This window comes from Ceratotherium simum, chromosome 4, assembly GCF_057802395.1.
Source record: "Ceratotherium simum simum isolate JZ-2026a chromosome 4, ASM5780239v1, whole genome shotgun sequence".
NCBI lineage: Eukaryota > Metazoa > Chordata > Mammalia > Perissodactyla > Rhinocerotidae > Ceratotherium > Ceratotherium simum.
The window spans coordinates 11,846,359-11,865,078 of NC_141903.1; the positions used below are offsets into that span (position 1 = coordinate 11,846,359).

At 44.1% G+C, this 18,720-nt stretch overlaps 1 protein-coding gene across 2 annotated transcripts in view; it reads right to left on the reverse strand.

Moving 5' to 3' along the window:
• The window catches only part of TENM2 (teneurin transmembrane protein 2), a 573,466-nt gene that overhangs the window by 196,358 nt on the left and 358,388 nt on the right, over positions 1-18,720 (reverse strand). For both annotated transcript variants that reach the window (XM_087429448.1, XM_014786118.2), the window contains exon 5: positions 2,960-3,082. In XM_087429448.1, coding sequence (XP_087285574.1) covers positions 2,960-3,082 — 123 coding nt within the window. The remainder of the gene's footprint in view (positions 1-2,959; positions 3,083-18,720) is intronic.

The window sequence follows — 18,720 nt, forward strand, 5'->3', positions numbered from 1 at the left end:
AACAATAAATGGAAAAGGGAAGACAAGGCTCAAAGAACACACTCTCCCAACTAATTAATCAAGTGCTTTGTTTCCACTAACATCTCAGAGTGTGTAGGCTGCCCTGTCTATTAGACTCCTTTGCAAATCTGAGCAATGTAAACACTCCAAAAGAGCAGGTAATGAAATCTCTATCGATGTGCCATCTTAGATGGGACTCACATGCCCGTGTTTTGCTTACATTTTAATTTGCTTCTGCTGGATACTTACCCAGTAATTGCTTAATAATATTAACCTCCTTGGCAATGTGTGGTGTATCTTGATTAAAACATTATCAGAGTGAAGGATTATCATATACCACAAAAAAATGGAGGGGGTGTTATTTAATTAACTTATTGCCAATATATCCTGATTGTCTCTTTGAAACACTGGAAAAGTAGTCGATTGGAATTGATTCAGGTTATCTAAATGTACAGAATTTGAGAGTGGGGAGGAGAGAGGTCACTGGGTCAAGAAATTCAAACCTAAGGTCACTTTCTTTAAAAGAATTAGGTGGCGATGAGAAAACTAAAATCTTTCTAGTCATTTTTTAAACCAAACTTTACACCTTAAGAAGAACTCTGATATCTTCAGTCATAGGAAGAGTACTGTTTTGGTGTTCAGAAAGGAGATGTTTTGAGTTTTGTTTCAACTTTAAGCAATTTTAATTTCTCATGCTTTTTCATAAGAGTCCTATTGACAACATTGACTGGACAACGATTTGGCAACCATTTTTTTCTCTCCTCACTCGTTTGGAAGATATCTGAATGGGTAACGTTACACGACTTACACATTTTCAAAAGCATGTTGCATCTGAGGGGAAAAATTCTGGTCTTTCCAAAGACACCATGGAAAGTGTTTCTTCATTTGTTAATTTAGAGACACCATTCTCTTAGGACTTGTTCTCTTCGGAGAATCTTCTGTCCTGCTGGTGTGGGATGCTAAAGTGGGGTGGGGGTTGGAAACGAAACTTAATGAAAGTGGGAGGAGTGGCTGACCTTAATTTATGGAAGTTAATGCCTATCAGTGATTCCCTTTGTGAAGGATACTATTTAAAAAGCATTTGTATATCACTTCAGAAGGTGTACACACATAAAATATACCCCTGTGCCTGATGATAGAATATGCATATTCACTTTCAAATGTGTCTTCTGCATTTTTCTCAAAGGATGGGGTGCTGACTTGTCAATTAAAGGATAAAACATAACAGAGACTCCTAAAGCAGTGTTTCTCAAAGAGCAGCACTGCTGACATTTCAGATGGGATAAGTCTTTGTTGTAGGAGGCTGTCCTGTTTATTGTAGGATGTTTAACTGCCTCTCGGCCTCCACCCACCAGACGCCAGTTGTACCTCCTCTAACTGTGACAACCAACAGTCTTCAGGCATTACCAAATGGCCCTTCGGGGGCTGAGAACCACTCTCTTAAAGGAAATCAAAGCTGGGGATGGTGTCAAGTACTTGAGGTGAACCGATTACAAATCTGAGGCCAGCAAATTTGGCTCCTGGCTTTTTGGTCAGTTAAGGCAGAACACGGTCATGTAAGGCAAAATACACATTTCATTTTTAGGTCTAGTTTTAGTTACCTGATAATGGAAAGCGTATAATTTCATCCTCAGATAAAACTTTTTCATGCTTACTTAAAGGTAATTTAGTGTTATGATTAAGATAGATGAGTAGAGCGATTCTTAAAGGCTGGATAAAAAGACAAAAAAGTCACACTCGAAGCATTAGGACAGCTCCATGGAGAATAATTTAAGCAACATTAGCATCTCAGGATAACTAATGTACACCTCTGTGGGAAGATGATTCTGGAATATTCTTCGTGGAAAATGACAGATCTAAGGAAAACCGTCAACAGCTTGCCCAAAGATGCACAGGGCGCAGACCTGAGTCCAAATGAGTGCCTGCCTACTAGTTTGATTTGGGGTAAGTTTCTAAAACATCCTGGGCCTCAGTTTCTCCAAGATAATTTTCCTCCCTTTAGAGTTGCTGAAGTTACACAATGCTAAGCCTGCACACAATAGGTGCCCAGTAAATGTTGTTTCCTTTCCCATCTCTGAAATATCCCTGGGGGGTATTTTAAGAAACATGGGGGTGAACTGCCGAGATGTGCTAAGAGGCAGAGTGGAAAATTCCGTGTTTGGAGAAACCCTTCCACATAATCTCCCCAGTTTGTGATTTCCATCCTGAATTAAGCGAACCCCACCGAGCGCCAGCCCACTGAACTGTGCCATTGGCTGCTGCTGTCTTTTTAATTGCCCCATGTGCCCACCTCCCCACGGTTGTTTTCTCTCCTCCTTCTTAGCACCTTGTTAGCACCTATTTTTTTTCCTGCAAGAATACAGTTGCCTGATTGCTTCAATAAACATTTCTATTGTCCCCTTCACTGTTCTGAGAAGAGCAGCTTTGTTCCCGAGTTGTCATAACTGCTTTCTATTCTCCCCCAAAGCGGAACAGCTCCGAGTCTTTCTCTTTCGTGCCGTGCCAGGCGGCGCTTCCTCCCCAGGGAGGCTGCGTCTCTCCTCTCGGGAGAGGGCTCCAGCCTAGTGGCACGTGCTGCCTGCTGCGCTCGGCGTTCTTGATTAGGCAGGGCTTTCTCCTGCTGCTGTTCCAGCTGCTGCTGTTGCTGCTGCTTCTGCCCAGGCCTTGGGATGCTTTCAAGTAGCTCCAGACCGTGCCAGTCGCTGTAGATAGCGTAGGTATGCACATTGCTCCGAGCAGGCACCGCGCCAGCTCCCAGTGACTCCAGCCAAACACAGCTAACAGACAGGAACAGCAAACAGCTTTTAACAGGGGCACCTAGGAAAGGCAACGATTTTTTCCCCCTTTCTTCTCCTTTTTGCATACCTTCCAAGATTTGGATTAGAAAACCTGAACCAGCTGGCGAGAGCTCTGAATTTTCCCGTGACCTCAAGAGGGCAAGGAGCAGCTGTAACCTCACCTTTGCCTCCAGATGGCATTGTTGCCACATCATCGTTTCCTGGTAGGCCGGTCCTTATCCCATTGTTAAAGGTGTGTCCATCTGCCGGCTGGAGTTGCCAATTGAGTCCGAGCAGATGCATTGCTGCAGGAGAGACAAAGTAATGAAAATATGAATAGATAATTCAGCAATGCAAATGTCAAGGGGGAGGGCCAGGTGCCTTTTCCAAGTGATTGCCTCTTAAGGAAGCTGCAGTTCAAAAATGGCTTGCCCCAGGCCGCAGGGACTAGCTAAATACAGAAAGCATGTAGATCTGGGTGGTTAGGTCTCCTGTTCACAGCCTCAGGGGGAGTGGATCCCCTGTGGTGGGCGGAGGAGGGACAGAAAACATAGCCCAGACCTTCCAAACAGTGCCACCACGGAGGGGAAAGTGGCCCTTAGGAATCACTATAAAGGGTGCTGTGCCCGCTGTCATATCCAGCATTCCTCATACCCTGGACACAGCTGTTTTTAGACTGGCAGTCCAGGGGCATTGCCAAGATAGTTACCCTTAAACTACTCAAAATGTAAATCAGTTTCAAAAAGAGACTACCCAAATGGGACCAACCTGCTGGTCTGGTTCAGCCCAGACCACACCTGCTCTGAAACGCCAATGCAGCTGGCAGTGTCCGCAGAAGTACCCGCCCACTGTAAAGCCCACTTCCCTAAATATTCCAAACTTTAAAAATATTTTTCCATTCCGCGGCTCTTCCTGATAAGTGGATAGCTTTCAGCTCATTGTGGAAAAAGCTGAGGGTGGTGGTGGAATGGGGTCCTTTCCTGAAAATACTACGATTGCGATTCCCTCTCCCTCTCACACTTCCCCACAGCACAGAATGAGACAGAGTTCGGGAGCATCGTTTTTTCTTTGCTAAGGAAGCAAGCCCGTCTGCCAAACTCTTGCGTTACTTTATGTGCAACTCAAACCTCCAAACACAAACTTCCTTCTGGTCTCTCCTGTCATTCTGTCTATGCCAATTCCCCTCTTCCCAATTACTTTAGCAAACTCAATACACCCCTATCTCTGACAGTTCTTGGTGAGTTGTTTTTACCATGTGGAATGAAATGCAAATCCCAAACACCTGTATTCTTTCAAAGTCCCTGTCTAAGAAGTGCTTCATTTGCAAATAAATAAGGAGCCCATTCCTCCGCATATTTCTCATCCAAACAATAACCACACCATGTCTGTCTCGCATTTCAACCGGACACTGATGCTGTTGCTACGTTTCCAGCACTGCGGGAAAGAAGGGTGTTGACAGGGAAAGTTTCCGAATATGATGCGGGGAGGGAGAAACAATTAACCACAGGAAACTCAATTAACAACGCTTAGATTGTTCACACAGCAATTTATTCTGCATGCCTACCACCACTTAAAGTCAGGCCGCATTCTATTAAGGTTAAAAACCTATCTTCAAACAATACAGCTCAGATTGATGGCCGTAGATTAAGGTGGCAAGGTGTCCCTGTGTGTATCCCTGCTTTTTTCTAACACACTTCCCCATCTCAGAACCATGTTTTCTTTCCATACATTACTCTGAAGTGCAAGGCCCACTGTTGCAACTCTTTGAGATGATACATACTAATAAGAATAAGCGACATTCACTGTACACTTTCTGTCAAGGTAACACCTAATTTTCTCCTGCCGTTTATCATTATATGTAGGTCACTTACTTGAAGAGACCAGATTCCATTGCCTCAAATAATGACAGATTTTCCCTGTACAGAGGTCAGGAAATGAGAACTAATCGTGACTACTCCAAGATAACGAGAGCTTCTGATTTGTAATTACCAGGTGAAGGGAGCCAAGGAATTAGCTATTTTAAAATTATTTCTTTTTTCTTTTAAATATTACTATTGGGTAATTGGGGCTTGCCTTGAGCCGGCTTGCTGCTGCACTGGAGATGTGGTTCTTTCAAGGAGGATCTCTTTGTGTTTTAAAATAGACACAGACAGGTATTGCAGGTGCAGCTGGGGCTGAGGCCTCACAAAGCTTTGATTTTCACATCTACAGAGGAAGCAGTGGGTCCATCAGGCAAAGATGACAACCACCCCGATGCCCCATCAATATGAAAACTCTTGTCAAACTTCTCCCCTCTTAGAGCACTCAATCTTAACATTCCACGGTACAGAACATATTGCAACCATCCGCTTTGGGAGAACAACAGGAAAAGACTACCAGAATCTTCCTGCACATGAAGAGGGCAGTCATGAAACTGTGTTCTCTCTGTATTCAAAGATGCCTGCCCACCTCCTTTTTGTTTTGGGTTCCATAACATGTCTTTACTGAAAAAAAAAAAAAAAAGTATTCTGAAAACAAGAAAACTATAGATGGAGTGAGAAGGGTTAGGGTCAGAGTATGCAAGTAACTTCTCAGACAACTCCCAGAAGCGAAAAGAAAAATAAGAAAGTGAGATGGAGACGGGAAAAGGGGAAAAGCCAGATCTGCTGAGCAGAAGCTCTGTCCTCCCGGCGGAAGCGAGACAACAAAAATGAAACTCAAGTTCGGGCATATTTTCTGTTGCTGAATTGAACGTTAAGTAAATAAGTGAGAATCATATCAGGGGGATAACCACCCTCTCTTATTTTTTTGGGGGGGTGGCTGAAATAGGCTTTTGTTGGCACTTATTTTTCCTCAATCAGCTATTCCTTCTCTCTTACTTGAGTAAGAAAATGAGAATATCTTTCTGGTCTGTGGGGATGGACTAAAGTGTCCTTAGGATAAAGACTCAGGGGAGCTGTGAAGTAAATGAGTTTCCTGGCTAATGAGAACTCTGTTTCTTATTCTGCTACCAATTTGCTCTATGGCTGGGGCTGAGAAATCAGTCTCTCAGTCTCTCCCTTTACCTCCTGTAAAAGCTTCCCTTTACAGCGAGAATAATGGCTGCTTAGGGCCAGAGGGAGGTTAAGCATCTGCAACCCCCCGACGATCTAGCAGAGTGTCTTGAATATAGAAGGCACTCCATAAATGTTTATTAGAATAGATAATGACACATGGGGGCAGATCTCAAGGGTTGGACTGTAGGACATTATACTCATAAATAAAAAATACACAACACTGAGGTGTGAGGGATGGAATACAACAGTGCTGGCAGCAATATGGACGAGTCTGCAAGGGAAGCTATTCTGATTATTAGTATTTCAATACCTGCTGCCCATTCTTGAACACCTTCTATGGCCAGCACTGTAGTCAACATTCGACAGCTATTATCATAAGACTCATGGCTTACATTAGAGGTAGGAACTGTCATAATCCCCATTTCACATATGAAGAAACTGTTGACTGTGAAGTTTGATCACAGGGGAGTTCAGAATCAGAGGAGGATTCCAGGGGGAGGTGGTTATCTGCTTCATATTCCATAGTGATCTGGTTATAAATTCTGTGGGCAATGCAATCTCAGCAAACCTTGCGTCTTTCTTGAAATTCACGATAATCTCACTGTGGTCAATGAATGACCATTGCCTATCTTCAGCACTCCTTCCTAAGGGGGGTTATATTGCCTCATTTTGTTGAATTCAGATGTGGCCATGTGACCTGGCAGCACACATTATTTTCCCTCTGCCACATGGTCAGCCTGGGTCTTGAGTGGAGATAACATGGCTCAGAGCCATGGCTGACCAGTGATAGAATACAGAATGAGTGAAGAAATAAACTGTTATTGTTGTAAGACACTGACAGTTTGGGATTCTTTGTTACAACAGCGTGCCTGAGACTATCTTGACTGATACATTCACTAACAAGAAAAGTGAGATATTCCATTTTTATACAAAAGGTCTCCATGCATTCCCTGTAGTTATTTATTTATTGGGTCAGAATCCTTTCTAAAACCCAGCCAGGAAGAGTTAGGACATAGTTAGGGCCACTACATTTGTTTCTATGAACAATAACAAAAAATAGCTCTTTAAACATTATGTCATAATATCTCCAATTTTAATCTGCTCTCAGAATCAGGCTTAGAAAGCTGAGAGGCCTCAGAGTAGCCAGTTACTGCTTCTTCATCTCAAGATTGTGGGTGAACACTGGCTTCATCAACTTACATTTTCCCTAACAAGACATCTTGGATACAGTGGGATGGCCCCCTCTCTCACTCCCTACAAATTTTCCAGCAGCTCATCCCAAAAGGTTCTGTTCAGACCGTCTCAGGGTCAGAAGTGAAATGAGTTTGGGAGGCCCTCTCCCTAACGTCACTCACCCCCACCGACAGCCAAAATGCACAATTTATCATGATTTGACAGGCTCTGCTCCAGAGAGACCCTCGGATGGAACAATGGGGCTCCATGGGTCAGCAAGGATGGAACAGGGAAAGGCTCCAAGTGGAAGCTCGTGTAATCCAGGTGGCAGCTGGGAAATCAGCCACTAAAAACACAATTGGCAGCCAAACTCTGAAAGTATCCCTCTGGCTAATTGGAGAAAACTTTCATCGAGTGCTGAAAACGAACCAAGGCAGGATGGACAGACCACACAGATCCCAGATTTCAGCAGGCATAATAAATAGACCTACCTGGAGTTAGGGTGATATTTTCTCATTAAAGTTTTCTGTTTTTGCCAGGTGGAATCTAGAAGAAATACTCAGGGGGAGCCAAAGCAAAAGTAAGGGAGAGGTGTTGGTTGCAGGTACCGGAATTCTCCAGGAACCACAAGGACAGGAGATTATAGACCTTGAAAAGTGGCAGCTTGGAATGGGGATTGTCTGAAATAGTAATTAGGGTATGTGTGGGCCCTGCTGGGTGCCACTTAGAACCTTCCATGTTCATTGGCTGGCAGAGGATCAACCTGACAGGAAAGTCAATCAATATGTCAGCAATGCTTCCCAGAGAGCTGCTCAGCCCCTGCTTGTCAAAGAGGGCAAACATGGGGGCCACAGATGCTCTGTGTTTGCTGAGCAGGCCCCCAGGAGCAGGGGGTATCGTTAAAGATCAGGCTTGTCGATACAAAACTGGAGCAAGAGATTGGGTTTTCTCTTTGAAAATGGAAGGCTTCAGGCCAAGCAGAGTTTAGGGAGCGGGAGGAGGGAGCCATGCCTGCCGGGTCTTGTGGCTCAGCGCACACGCAGTCAGATTCGCAAGGGCCTTAGAGATGATGGCCAAGCTCCTTCAGAGACCAGGCAGGATGATGGGAAGGGTGAGGGCTGGGCCTCCCTGGCCCGGAGTCAGCCAATTTAGTCAACAATGCCAGGGCTCCTGTGGGAAATGTAGCCAATTCCAAAAGTGCCACTGCTGAGAGGAGAAAACCACAGTGGAATAATCAGGGCTCAAATGCACAAATGTTAACCCTGAACTTGCACAGGCAATCTGCAAAGGCACTTTTGCAAACAGTAGTGAAAATTAACACATGCAAATGAGCCTACTCAATGAGGATAGTAACAATTAACATTTATTATGGCAATGTGTCAGGTATTGGGCTCATTACGTTAATTGCATTATTTGTTATTTATCATCCAGCAAATGTTTATTGAGCACCTACTGTGTGTTAGATGTGTCCTAGGCACAGGAATAAAACAGTTAACAAAACAAGTTGCTTGCTCTCATAGAACTTACATTCCAGTGGGAGACACAAAAACTACACACACACACACACACACACACACGTGAAAACCAGTGCATAGGGTTCCAGAATGCCAGGGCGTGGGGGAGGGGGAATGGAAAGTGTCTGTGTTTAAATGTAGATTGGTCAAGGATGGCGTCTGTGATAGGTAACATCTGAGCCAAGATGGAAAGGAAATGAGAAAGCAATTGATGCTGACATTTGGGGAAGGGCATTGGAGGCTGGAGTGGAGCTAGTGAGAAAGGAGAATGCAGGGTGACAGGAAGGCGGGGTGGCGGGGAGTGGGTGCCCCTGGAAGGACTTTGCCTCATATCTGGGTGAGATGAGATGACATTGGAGGATTGTAAAGAGGATGAAAGCTCATTTATTTCCTTTCTTATCCAGTGAGGTGGTTATATAATCTACATTTTCTAGATAAGGAAATTGAAGCTTAGGGAGGTTATGTGACTTGCCCAAGATCACACAGCCAGTAAATGGGAAATCTGGGATTTAGACCCAGACCATGTAACCACAGAGTCAGAGTCCCCAACCCCCATGCTCTCCTGCTGGTGACTCACTCAGAGTCCTCACTGGAGGCCAGCGGTGTACTCTAAGTGAACCGATACTTAGCCAAGACTGAACAGGGCAGCTGGGCTATAGAACTACTTACTAAATATCGTCAAGGCTCACTCAGGAATAGACACCAGTCTTTGTAAGCAGTCATTAGTCTTCTATAAAAATGTCCTTTTCTGCAACCAGTTTGCTATTTAACTTAAAGGAATTGCCATTGTCAATAGAAAATAAATCTGTTTGGCAACTTCAATTTACAGTCAGGCTGGCTAACAATCAATATGTTGGGTGCCTTTTTCCTTGGTCAGTTGGCTTATCCTTCGGGGATGCAGTAGAGTACAGTGCTGCTTCCTTGGAGAGGAGGGGGCCTGCTGCAATGTATTAATGGTATCCTTTTTAGGAACGCTGTCAGTGCCAAAATTACCGTCTGCCTAAAAAAGATGCAAACAAAACCGTGAGGGATAACATTCTAGGAAATGCCTTAAGTCTTAAAGGAGTTTAAAAATTTTAAATCTTAAAGGAGTTAAAAAAAAATCCCTTTCTGACCTCCTTGGTGAAGCGATTTCTCTTATTTTCCCCCCAGTGTATTGCAACGCACTGAATGGAATGAATTTTCAAAGCACTGCAGGGAAGTTACGCCCACAAATCCCTTTACTAGTAATGGGATTTGTATACCTATCACCCAAGAATGCTCTCAAAACTTACTTGCCTGCATCTAACTTCTGGCTTGCAGCTTCCAAAATGGTTGCAAAGCTTACGGACCAGGAATTACACAGAAAGATGAGTCGTAGATATGATACCAGAATCCTGGCAGGACTACTGGAAATGAGAGGGGGCTCTGGAGAAATGCACCTGCATTCACACCTCTACCTGCACTTGCCCATCTTCCAGCCATGGTGCTAAAATGGTCCTCAGCACGGATTTTGTCTGTGCCTTCCTCATTCTAGTCCCTCGCAAAAGCAGGAAGGCTTTTCATCCTCTTCTGCATGTCTGCCATGAGAACAAGGTGACAGTTGCATGAGACAGCTCCGGGACCAGAGAGCAGTGTGTTTTCGAGACAAGAAGAATCCACACGAGAAACCAGAGCATTAATCTATTCTCTTGACAGGCTCAGGATGGTACAGCAAGTGGGAAGTGGTACAAGATTAATCAATTCCTGTGCTGGGAGGAAACAAACGGGGCCCTTGCAGCTTCAGCACGCACGGGGCCCCCAAGCTGGTGTCACCTCTACCCCTGTCGTCCCCTCGCACTGGCTGCTGCGGCGGGCACACTGCAGGTGGCAACTGTTGACATTGTGGGTGTGTGGTGTCCGGTGTGCTCAGGTGACCTCTGACAATGCCCCCTTGCTCTCAGCATCACCAGGCAGATCAATACACAAGACAGACACACACGCTCACACTTTCCTTCCCTTGTGCAGAGCCTCCAGGAATGTACCCTGGAGCACTGGTGATGCTGGCCAGGTGTCCCATTGTCCACTGAGCCAGGTCACCCTCGGGGAGGTAAACACATGCCCGGAGCCATCCGCCACACAGGGTATCATTTCCCACCCCAGACTACTCTGTACCTGCCGCTGTTTTTCCCAGGAAAGAAATAAAATAAAAGCCTTTCTTTCTCCAAGAAAGGACCCATGTGATCAAAATACCTTTAGAGAATGATAATATCAGTCGGTTTTATTCAGCAAATAAATCATCGTCTGGGATTTTAAGAGCTTTTGTGATAGCAAAACACATCCCCACAATCCGCACACATACACCTAAATACATCTTTCTTTCTCCCCGAAGCTTGTCATTCAGTGTTGACAACCCAAACAATATTTGTCTTTCTTTAAAGAACAGCAACCAGCAGCCCTGTTAAGGAGAGGGCTGGTCCACAGACCACCTACTACAAAGGAGCGGCGACGCAGGCTGCACGCGGCGTGCAGCCACCGGCATCCTAGGAAGCAGACGTTATCAATGTTTTAGAGGATAAGATGTCATATTGATCGGTAGATGTGCAACGTGTGCTGGAACAGAGGGAGAAGTCTCCCATGAAAAACAGTCTTCTGCAAGAGAGAGTGGTGAGGGGGCTCACGGAGGTGGCAATGAGGGCACTGTCCATACTCCGTTCCTCAGGCACGTTTCTTCCCTCGGCTGCAGCAAACGAAGGAAGGAGGATCCGGACTCATTTCCCTTCCTGAGTCCCAGGCAGCCCCAACAAACTGCTTCCAATGAGCCCTCTGATTGCACTCTGGAGCCCACAGCCAGGCAGCCTGAGACAACAGCAAAGCCAGGGGAGCCTTAAGAATAAAGTAAATGAGGAGCCATCTCCCTGTCCTGGGTCCCTGAGACATACCAGATGCATTCCCATCAGGGTTCAAATCTCTCTACTACCACTTATAAGCAGATGACCTTGTGCAAACTAATTTACCTCCCTGAGCTTCACTTTCCCTAGCCAGAATAAAAAGCTAGCATTTTTATAAAGTACTGACTCAGTGTCAAACACTGTGTTAAGAACTTCACATGCATTACCTTACTTACCCTTTACAATAAACCTAAGGTAGATACTATTATTATTCCCATTTTATAGATGAGAGAATGGAGGCAGAAAGGTGTTGGGAAATTTGCTCAAACTGACAGGGCTGGTAAGTGGGGCAGCTGGTTATAGAACCAAGGACGCACTTTCAGCCACTGTAATTACATCTCTATGGGGAGAGGGGTGATCAACCAACCTTATAGGGTCTTGTTGGTATAAAGGAGGCAGAGATCTGGGAATATCAGACACAGAGGAAACACTCAAAAATGTGTCTCACTTCCTGCTGGGTCTTGGGTCATTTTGTCATTACAACGATGGCCAGGGTGGCTAACTTTTATTGAGCCCTTAGTGTTTATGCCAGGCATTGATTTTGTGAGGTGTGTGTATTATTTTCCCATTTTGCAAGTGAAGACATTGAGGCTCCAAGAGCTGAAGTAACATACAGCTGGTAAGGGGTAGAGGTGTGATTTGAACCTGAGCCGTGCGACACCTAATGCCTGAGTTCTGCACCACCCCAGGACAGTGTCTCGTAGCAGGACAACTGTCAGTTCAACTCCAAGTACCAGTGAAGACTGGGGATGCATATTCGTCTAGATATTCTTCCCCGATTTGCTTGAATCCCCTTTCAGAGAAATCTTTTTGGCTTCCTTTTCTGCATCACGTCGGAATGGCAGAGCCATAGTCAAGGTGGGCTCAAAAGTCATCTGGCCCAGACCTTTGCTGTACAGATGGTGGCCTTGAGCCCTACTTAGGTGAAATGATTTGCCCAAGGTCATGACCACCAATGACTGTCTGAGCCAGGATTTGAAGCTTGGTCCCTTGACTCTTTGTCTGGTGCTCTCTCTACCATCCTCTTGCACCTCCTTAAAGAAAGAGAATTCTGAAACCTATGTGCAACGCAATGCCTTATGCAAGAGAAAAGGAGGGGACTGCAGAGGAGCCTTCTTCTCTCATCCATCTAAGATTTTTATTACTACTATTTGCAAGGTAGGGCATGAGCAAAAATAACCTGTTAGCAAGTTAGTCGACTAAAGGGGCATAATGGTCCTTTCTGATCCTAAGTTCATTAGATTGGGTTTCCATGACAAGTTATTTCTACTGTAGAATTTCATTCACAACTAGAATCTAAAATCAGCCTTTTCCCATTTCTACCTGGTCCGAGGATGCCATGGTCGATACAGACGTGTTCCCTCCTGCATGTGAACTTGGTGATTTTTCAGGAGTGAGAAATGAGTTGAAGAAATAAAGATGTTGAGAAAATCTTGGATGTAATTCTCATTTCAATTTGGTCATTTGTTCAGCAAAGCCAAATTAGGCACATGGGGAGGCTGCCAGTGTTCTTTTCAATTTTTAATTTTTGACATGGTTCGCTCAAGGATTTTTTTTTTAACTCAGAAATAAAAAATCTTGTATTAGCAAATTGGGCTTGATCTTTCTCTTAAATGGCTTTCAGTTAAGTGGATTTCACATACCTAACCTGAAAGACTTTAAACTTGATTCTGATGGAAAGAAACATCACGTTAAAAAAATTAGCTCTGTCTCTCAGGGCCTGATCGTGCAGTGGGAAAAGAAAATCTCAGAAATACAGTAGTCCTGGTGCTCTGATATGCTTAATATCAACATGGTCAACTTTTTACCGACAGAATGCTAATCTGGGGAAAAAAAAGATAGTTTCTTTTTGGAAAGCAAGCCACCTATACCCATAGAAAAAGGACAACATTTTCATCAGCAATTAGATAAATGACACAAACTTATTTTGAGTTTGTGACAATTTACTTAATAGAGCTAATTTCAGGGGTTTTAGGTGACACTAAAGTTCTACAAATTTCTTTCTTGCTAAAGGTACACATTTCTCTCAACAGGTAGCAGCATTGTAACTGCTGTGGCATTTTTGGCTTATACAAAGCACTGCAATGATAGCAGAAAGACATTTGACATGGTTCAAAATTAACCTGCCTCCTCCCTTCAGCTTGTGCTCCCCGCGCCCCCCCATAACTCTATGGAAGATCCCAATCCAGGTGTCACCCCGTTCACTGCCAGGTAGGGGTCAGTGTCTCCTCTAATACTAGGCTGAGCTGCGTGTTCGGAGCTCAAGAAAGAAAGATGAACACGTTTGTAAAGTCCCCCAACTTGTTTTCATTACTTAGTTCTCTTAGGCTTAAGTTTCTAAATATGTCTCCTAGTAGTCTTATCCAATTTCATTTAATCTTTAATTTAATATCAGACACTCCTGAGGTAGGTATTTTATTATTCCTATTTTACAAATGAAGAGAATGAGGCTTAAATACAGTTATACATCTGCATACGCCCAGGGTCAAGGGTTGCCAAATTTTTTTTTTTAATTTGTTAAATCTGGCAACTCTACCAAGTTCCCATAGTTAGGACTAAATTTCAGAGAAAACTCGGTCCTCCTGCAGCCCCGGGAACAGCCTCCTAACCAGTGCCCTCAGATCCTCTAAGCTTTGCTCCAGATCTGTCAGAAAGAATTGTCCAAAGTAACCAGAGCTGGGTCCCTCTTCTGAACTTCTACAGTTCTCTACTCTGAACGTCATTTGCATTCTGCTTCTGGTCCAACGGAAATATAACATGAGCCACATATGTAACTTAAAATTTTCTAGTAACCACATTCAATAAGTAAAAATAAATTTAATGATCTATTTTTAACCCTACATATCCAAAATATTATCAGTTCAATATGTAATCAACATAAAAATCATTAATGAGGTATTTTACATTTTTTTTTGCACTACGTTTTCCAAATCTGGTTTGTATTTTATGCTTACAGCATATCTCAATTCAGATGCTCAATTTTCAGCGGTTAAAGGGAAATGTGGTCCTGCCAAAACAATAAAAGTGTGCTAAGCAGAAAAATATTTTATATTGCTTCAGTTTTTACATTTAAATTAATTACAATTAAATAACGTGAAAAATTCAGTTCTTTTGTCGCACTAACCATGTCTCAAGTGCTCAGTGGTCACACATGGCTATTGGACGGGGCAGTTCTAGACCACTGTGGCTAAAAGGGGTTCTTCTAGGCCCATTTCCTCCTCTGAGCTCCCAGCATATTTTGTGCGCACACCTTTTACAGCATTTACGGCTTTACATGGTAATTACGTATTCCTGACCGTCCTACCTCACCCCATCCCTACTACTTGAGCCATGAGCACTTTGTGGGGGGAGAGGGAGTCTTCCTCTCCCCTTTTTGAATTTGCTCCAGCAACCAGCATCAGGTTTAGAAGACACTAGCGTCCAAGAAATATTTACTGAATGGGGCTCTTTCAAATATTTGAAAGAGTGGCTCAAAAACTTGTGTTTAAAAAATGCAATTAACTGAGATCGTATGGTGTGCCATGCTAAGAATAATAATGGGAATAACAGAACAATATCTATTGAAGTCTCACTTTCTGCCAGGCTCTAAATTACCACTTGCTTTTAAGGCATTTCTCATTTGATCACTCCGTCCCAAAAAACCACTGTTGAGGTAGAAACTATTACTCCCATTTTACAGATGAGAAAACTGGGGCTTAGAGAGATTAAATAACTCGCCCGCTCTTACACGGCTACTAAGTGTCAGAGCCAGGAATACGCAGACCTATCTTAACCCCCTGCGGTGTCTCCTCGACCCCATCATCACCGACCATGTTCATGATTTTTACTAAAGCTGAGCTCCACCTGTACTATTATTTCCTTACCACATTTTAAAATCCATCCCCCCTTTAAAACTTTAATCCCCTTTAAAATCCATCCCAAAATATTTGTGAAATAAAAACCTTGATGAATTTAGGTATAAGGTTTTGTGATGCATTAAAATAAATATATAACTATTGAAATAAAGAAGTTTGCCCATACATCACACAGTCATACTATGTTGGCTACCAGTGGTATGCCAACTATCTTTGGGGAAACATTACCCCCTGCTAGATCACATCTAACTTAAAACATTTGTCCTTCTGTTCTCAAAGACCCACCATTATTTCTGTTTTCCCTGCCCTCAACAGTGGTCGAAGAAAGAGAAACACCAGCAGTGGAGGAACAGGCTGGAAGGAAGGCTCCCCGTGCCTGTCTTTTCTCATTATTTCTGGCTGTATAAAAGCAAAACACAAGCAAACCACAACACCTAACCTCCTAGCCCTCCACCTTGAGGGTTTTTCTTCACTTCTTCAGGCCCAGAGGACAGACTGCTTCGGGGAGGCTGCATCCATGAGGTCAGTCCTTCCTGCTGAGAGCTTTCCTGCCTTCTGCCAGGGCAATGTCAAGAGAGTCTGGAATCTTTAGAATCCAAGAGCCCTCATCCTCCAGCCTGCCTTCAACTCAGCCATGGGGAGGGGCGGTCTCCATAGCCCAGACCACCACGGATGTGCTCCTGGGCATCCCAGTTTCTACCAAGCTTACAAATTCACTAGAAATCATTGAGTACCTAATATAACCCAGATACTGCCAAACTTCCATGCAATTTTCAGTAAGAATAATAGCTAACACTAACATAGTAGTTACGGTGTGCTAGACCCTGTTTTAAGGACTGTAAATATTTAGACATGAAATTGCCATTTTTTAGGTCAAATATGGTAGAATATCAGTAATTATATATGGTTCAACTTAAATATATTTAATCACTTAATACAATAGCCCTAGAGACAGATACTTTTATTCTACCCATTTATAGCTGAAGAAACCATGGAAGAGAGAGTTTAAGTCACTTGCCCAAGGTCATTCCAGCAGTAGTAGCAGACCGGGCTTTGAACTTGGGGACTCTGGCTCAGAGCTCTTAACTACAATGCTTTCTGCCCCTTATAGTAAAAGTTTCAAAAAGAATGCTTTCTTCTGCCTAAAGGCTAGACTCCACATTTACAGTGCATTGTGGGCAAAGTATACTTTTGTGGAAACAATAGAACATAGTGGTTAGGATAGCTTTGGAACCAGGCAGTCCTGGCTTCAAATCCAGGTACTGGCCCTGGCCCTTAGTATCTGTGAGGTCCTGGGAAAGTTTTGCTTTTCGTTTTTTGACCTCTCAGACCCTCAGTTTTCTCATCTGTAAGACGGGAATGTTAAAACTCCCTACCTCACAGGGGGGTGTCACCTGAAATGAAATAAAGCATGCAAAGCACTTGGCTCAGCTTGACATAGAGTGAAGAGCTCAACAAACAACACTTATATGGACTGGCCAGACATAACATTATCTGTCTGCAGAAAAATATCTTTCAGATTCCAAATAGCTAGGTTACAAGCAAATAGCCCATTCCTAAATCAGAGATAGCCTGCCTTCTGAATTAAAACTACAGAATCCCATGTAGGAAAATAGCTAGAGATCATCTCCTCCAGACTCATTTTGCAGAAGAGGTTCCAGAGACCTAGGGGGGTTAAACCCCTTAGCAGAGAGACCATGTGACGTTATTGAGAAGCGCAGATCCCTGATCTCAGTCGCTTCCACCTTGCTGCACTGACTCTTGAAGCTGTTCTTTTGGATGATGCGTTAAAAAGGAGCCTCAGACCTGCTGGCCTGGCTCACCTATTTCATATACGTGTGATATCCCTGGCAGTGGTGGGGAGGTACAGTTGGGGTGGGAAGTGGAGGTGAGTGGGGGAATTCTAAATGATTTCCATCACCTTTCTCCAAAGCTACCACAAACACATAGTCTAAGTGAAAACCATGTGTTTCCTATGCAAATGTAGCTTCAAGACAACCCCCTCAACCTCCCTTTTCCCACTCAGATTGCCTCCTTTAATCCCCTCCTATGTTAATATTCTGGAGATGCCACTGCATAAAAACACATTAAGTAACAATATTTTCTGCACTTAATCAGATATCTGATTCAGGGTGCTCACCTGATTAGCTGTGACACTGCGGCAGGGCAAAGGCTTGTGTAGCACAGGAAAGCTCAGTTAACCAGCATTTCCTAACCTTCCACTCTGTGCCTGGCTCTGAGCTGGGCTCTGGGGTGCAAGGATGACTTACACACTGCTGCCCTCGAAAAGCTCACAGTCCAGGCCAGTGGTTTCAGGCTGTAATTCCCAGACCAGCAGAATCAGCATCCCTGAGAACTTGTTAGAAATGCAAACTAATGGGCCCCACTCCAGACCTACAAATCAGAAACTCAAGCAGGGGTGGGGCTGGATATCTGCGGATCAACAAGCCCTTCAGGTGATTCTGATGAATGCTCAAGTTTGAGAACCACTGGAACTGCATGAAGCAAGGCTGACAGCAATTAGTGAAAGAGAACTTGAGGAAAGGAACAAGCTCCTCTTGTCTATTTCCATGAGGGAGGAGGAGGTGAGGGAGCCCGGCACCTCCCTCCAGGTGCACTAAGTCTGCCTACACAGGTAGGATGTCAGAAGCGGCTGGGAAGACGCAATACGGAAAAGAGATGTTCAAGCCAGGGTGGAAGGATGGAAAAAATGCCAGACACAGACTTGGGCCAAAATGAAATAGTGAAGCAGGTAAAAGTCCTCCTCAGCATGTCTTCTCTCCTTCCAGTATGTGCTCTGTGTCGATTCTGCCTGTCGGAGATGACCAGTTGTCAGGCTCACTGCCACCTCCAAACTCAGCCATGCCACTTGTATGAATGCTTTCCTATCACACCAGAAGTTTCCTGGACTCCCAACCAACTCTCTCAGCACTCTGCTTTTCCAACTATCAGCCACTTCGATAGGATAAAAAAAAAAATCTGTTGGAACTTGATAGACGAATTCATCCACAGCCCTCCCCACAACAACTTCACATTTTCTACCATAAATGGATGTGCAATTATAGAGGAGATTAATGATTTAAGCTAAACATATAAACTCTAAGGGTAGAAATTTTAGGCACTGTGCCAGTTAGGGCGAGGGAGCTATTTTTAGACAGAAGATATTTTAGACAGTGGCTTTGAAATGGCGTGAAGGGATGGCACCCTCCTCTGCGGTCAGCTCTGACCATGGAGGTGCTGACCAGAGGCAGGTGGGCCTTGGGGGACCTCTGCACCGTTTGGCAGAAAGATTGCATCCCCTTCCCCACTATCAGGCACAGAGCTGCCCAAAGCCAGATGATCCACTGGGGTAGTTGTGGCAGGGGCATCTGATTGTAAACACCTATGTGTAAGCACTCCCAAGGCAAATTCCTTGTTTCTATAGACCATGAGGCTAAACGCAGGAGTTTGAGCTGAAT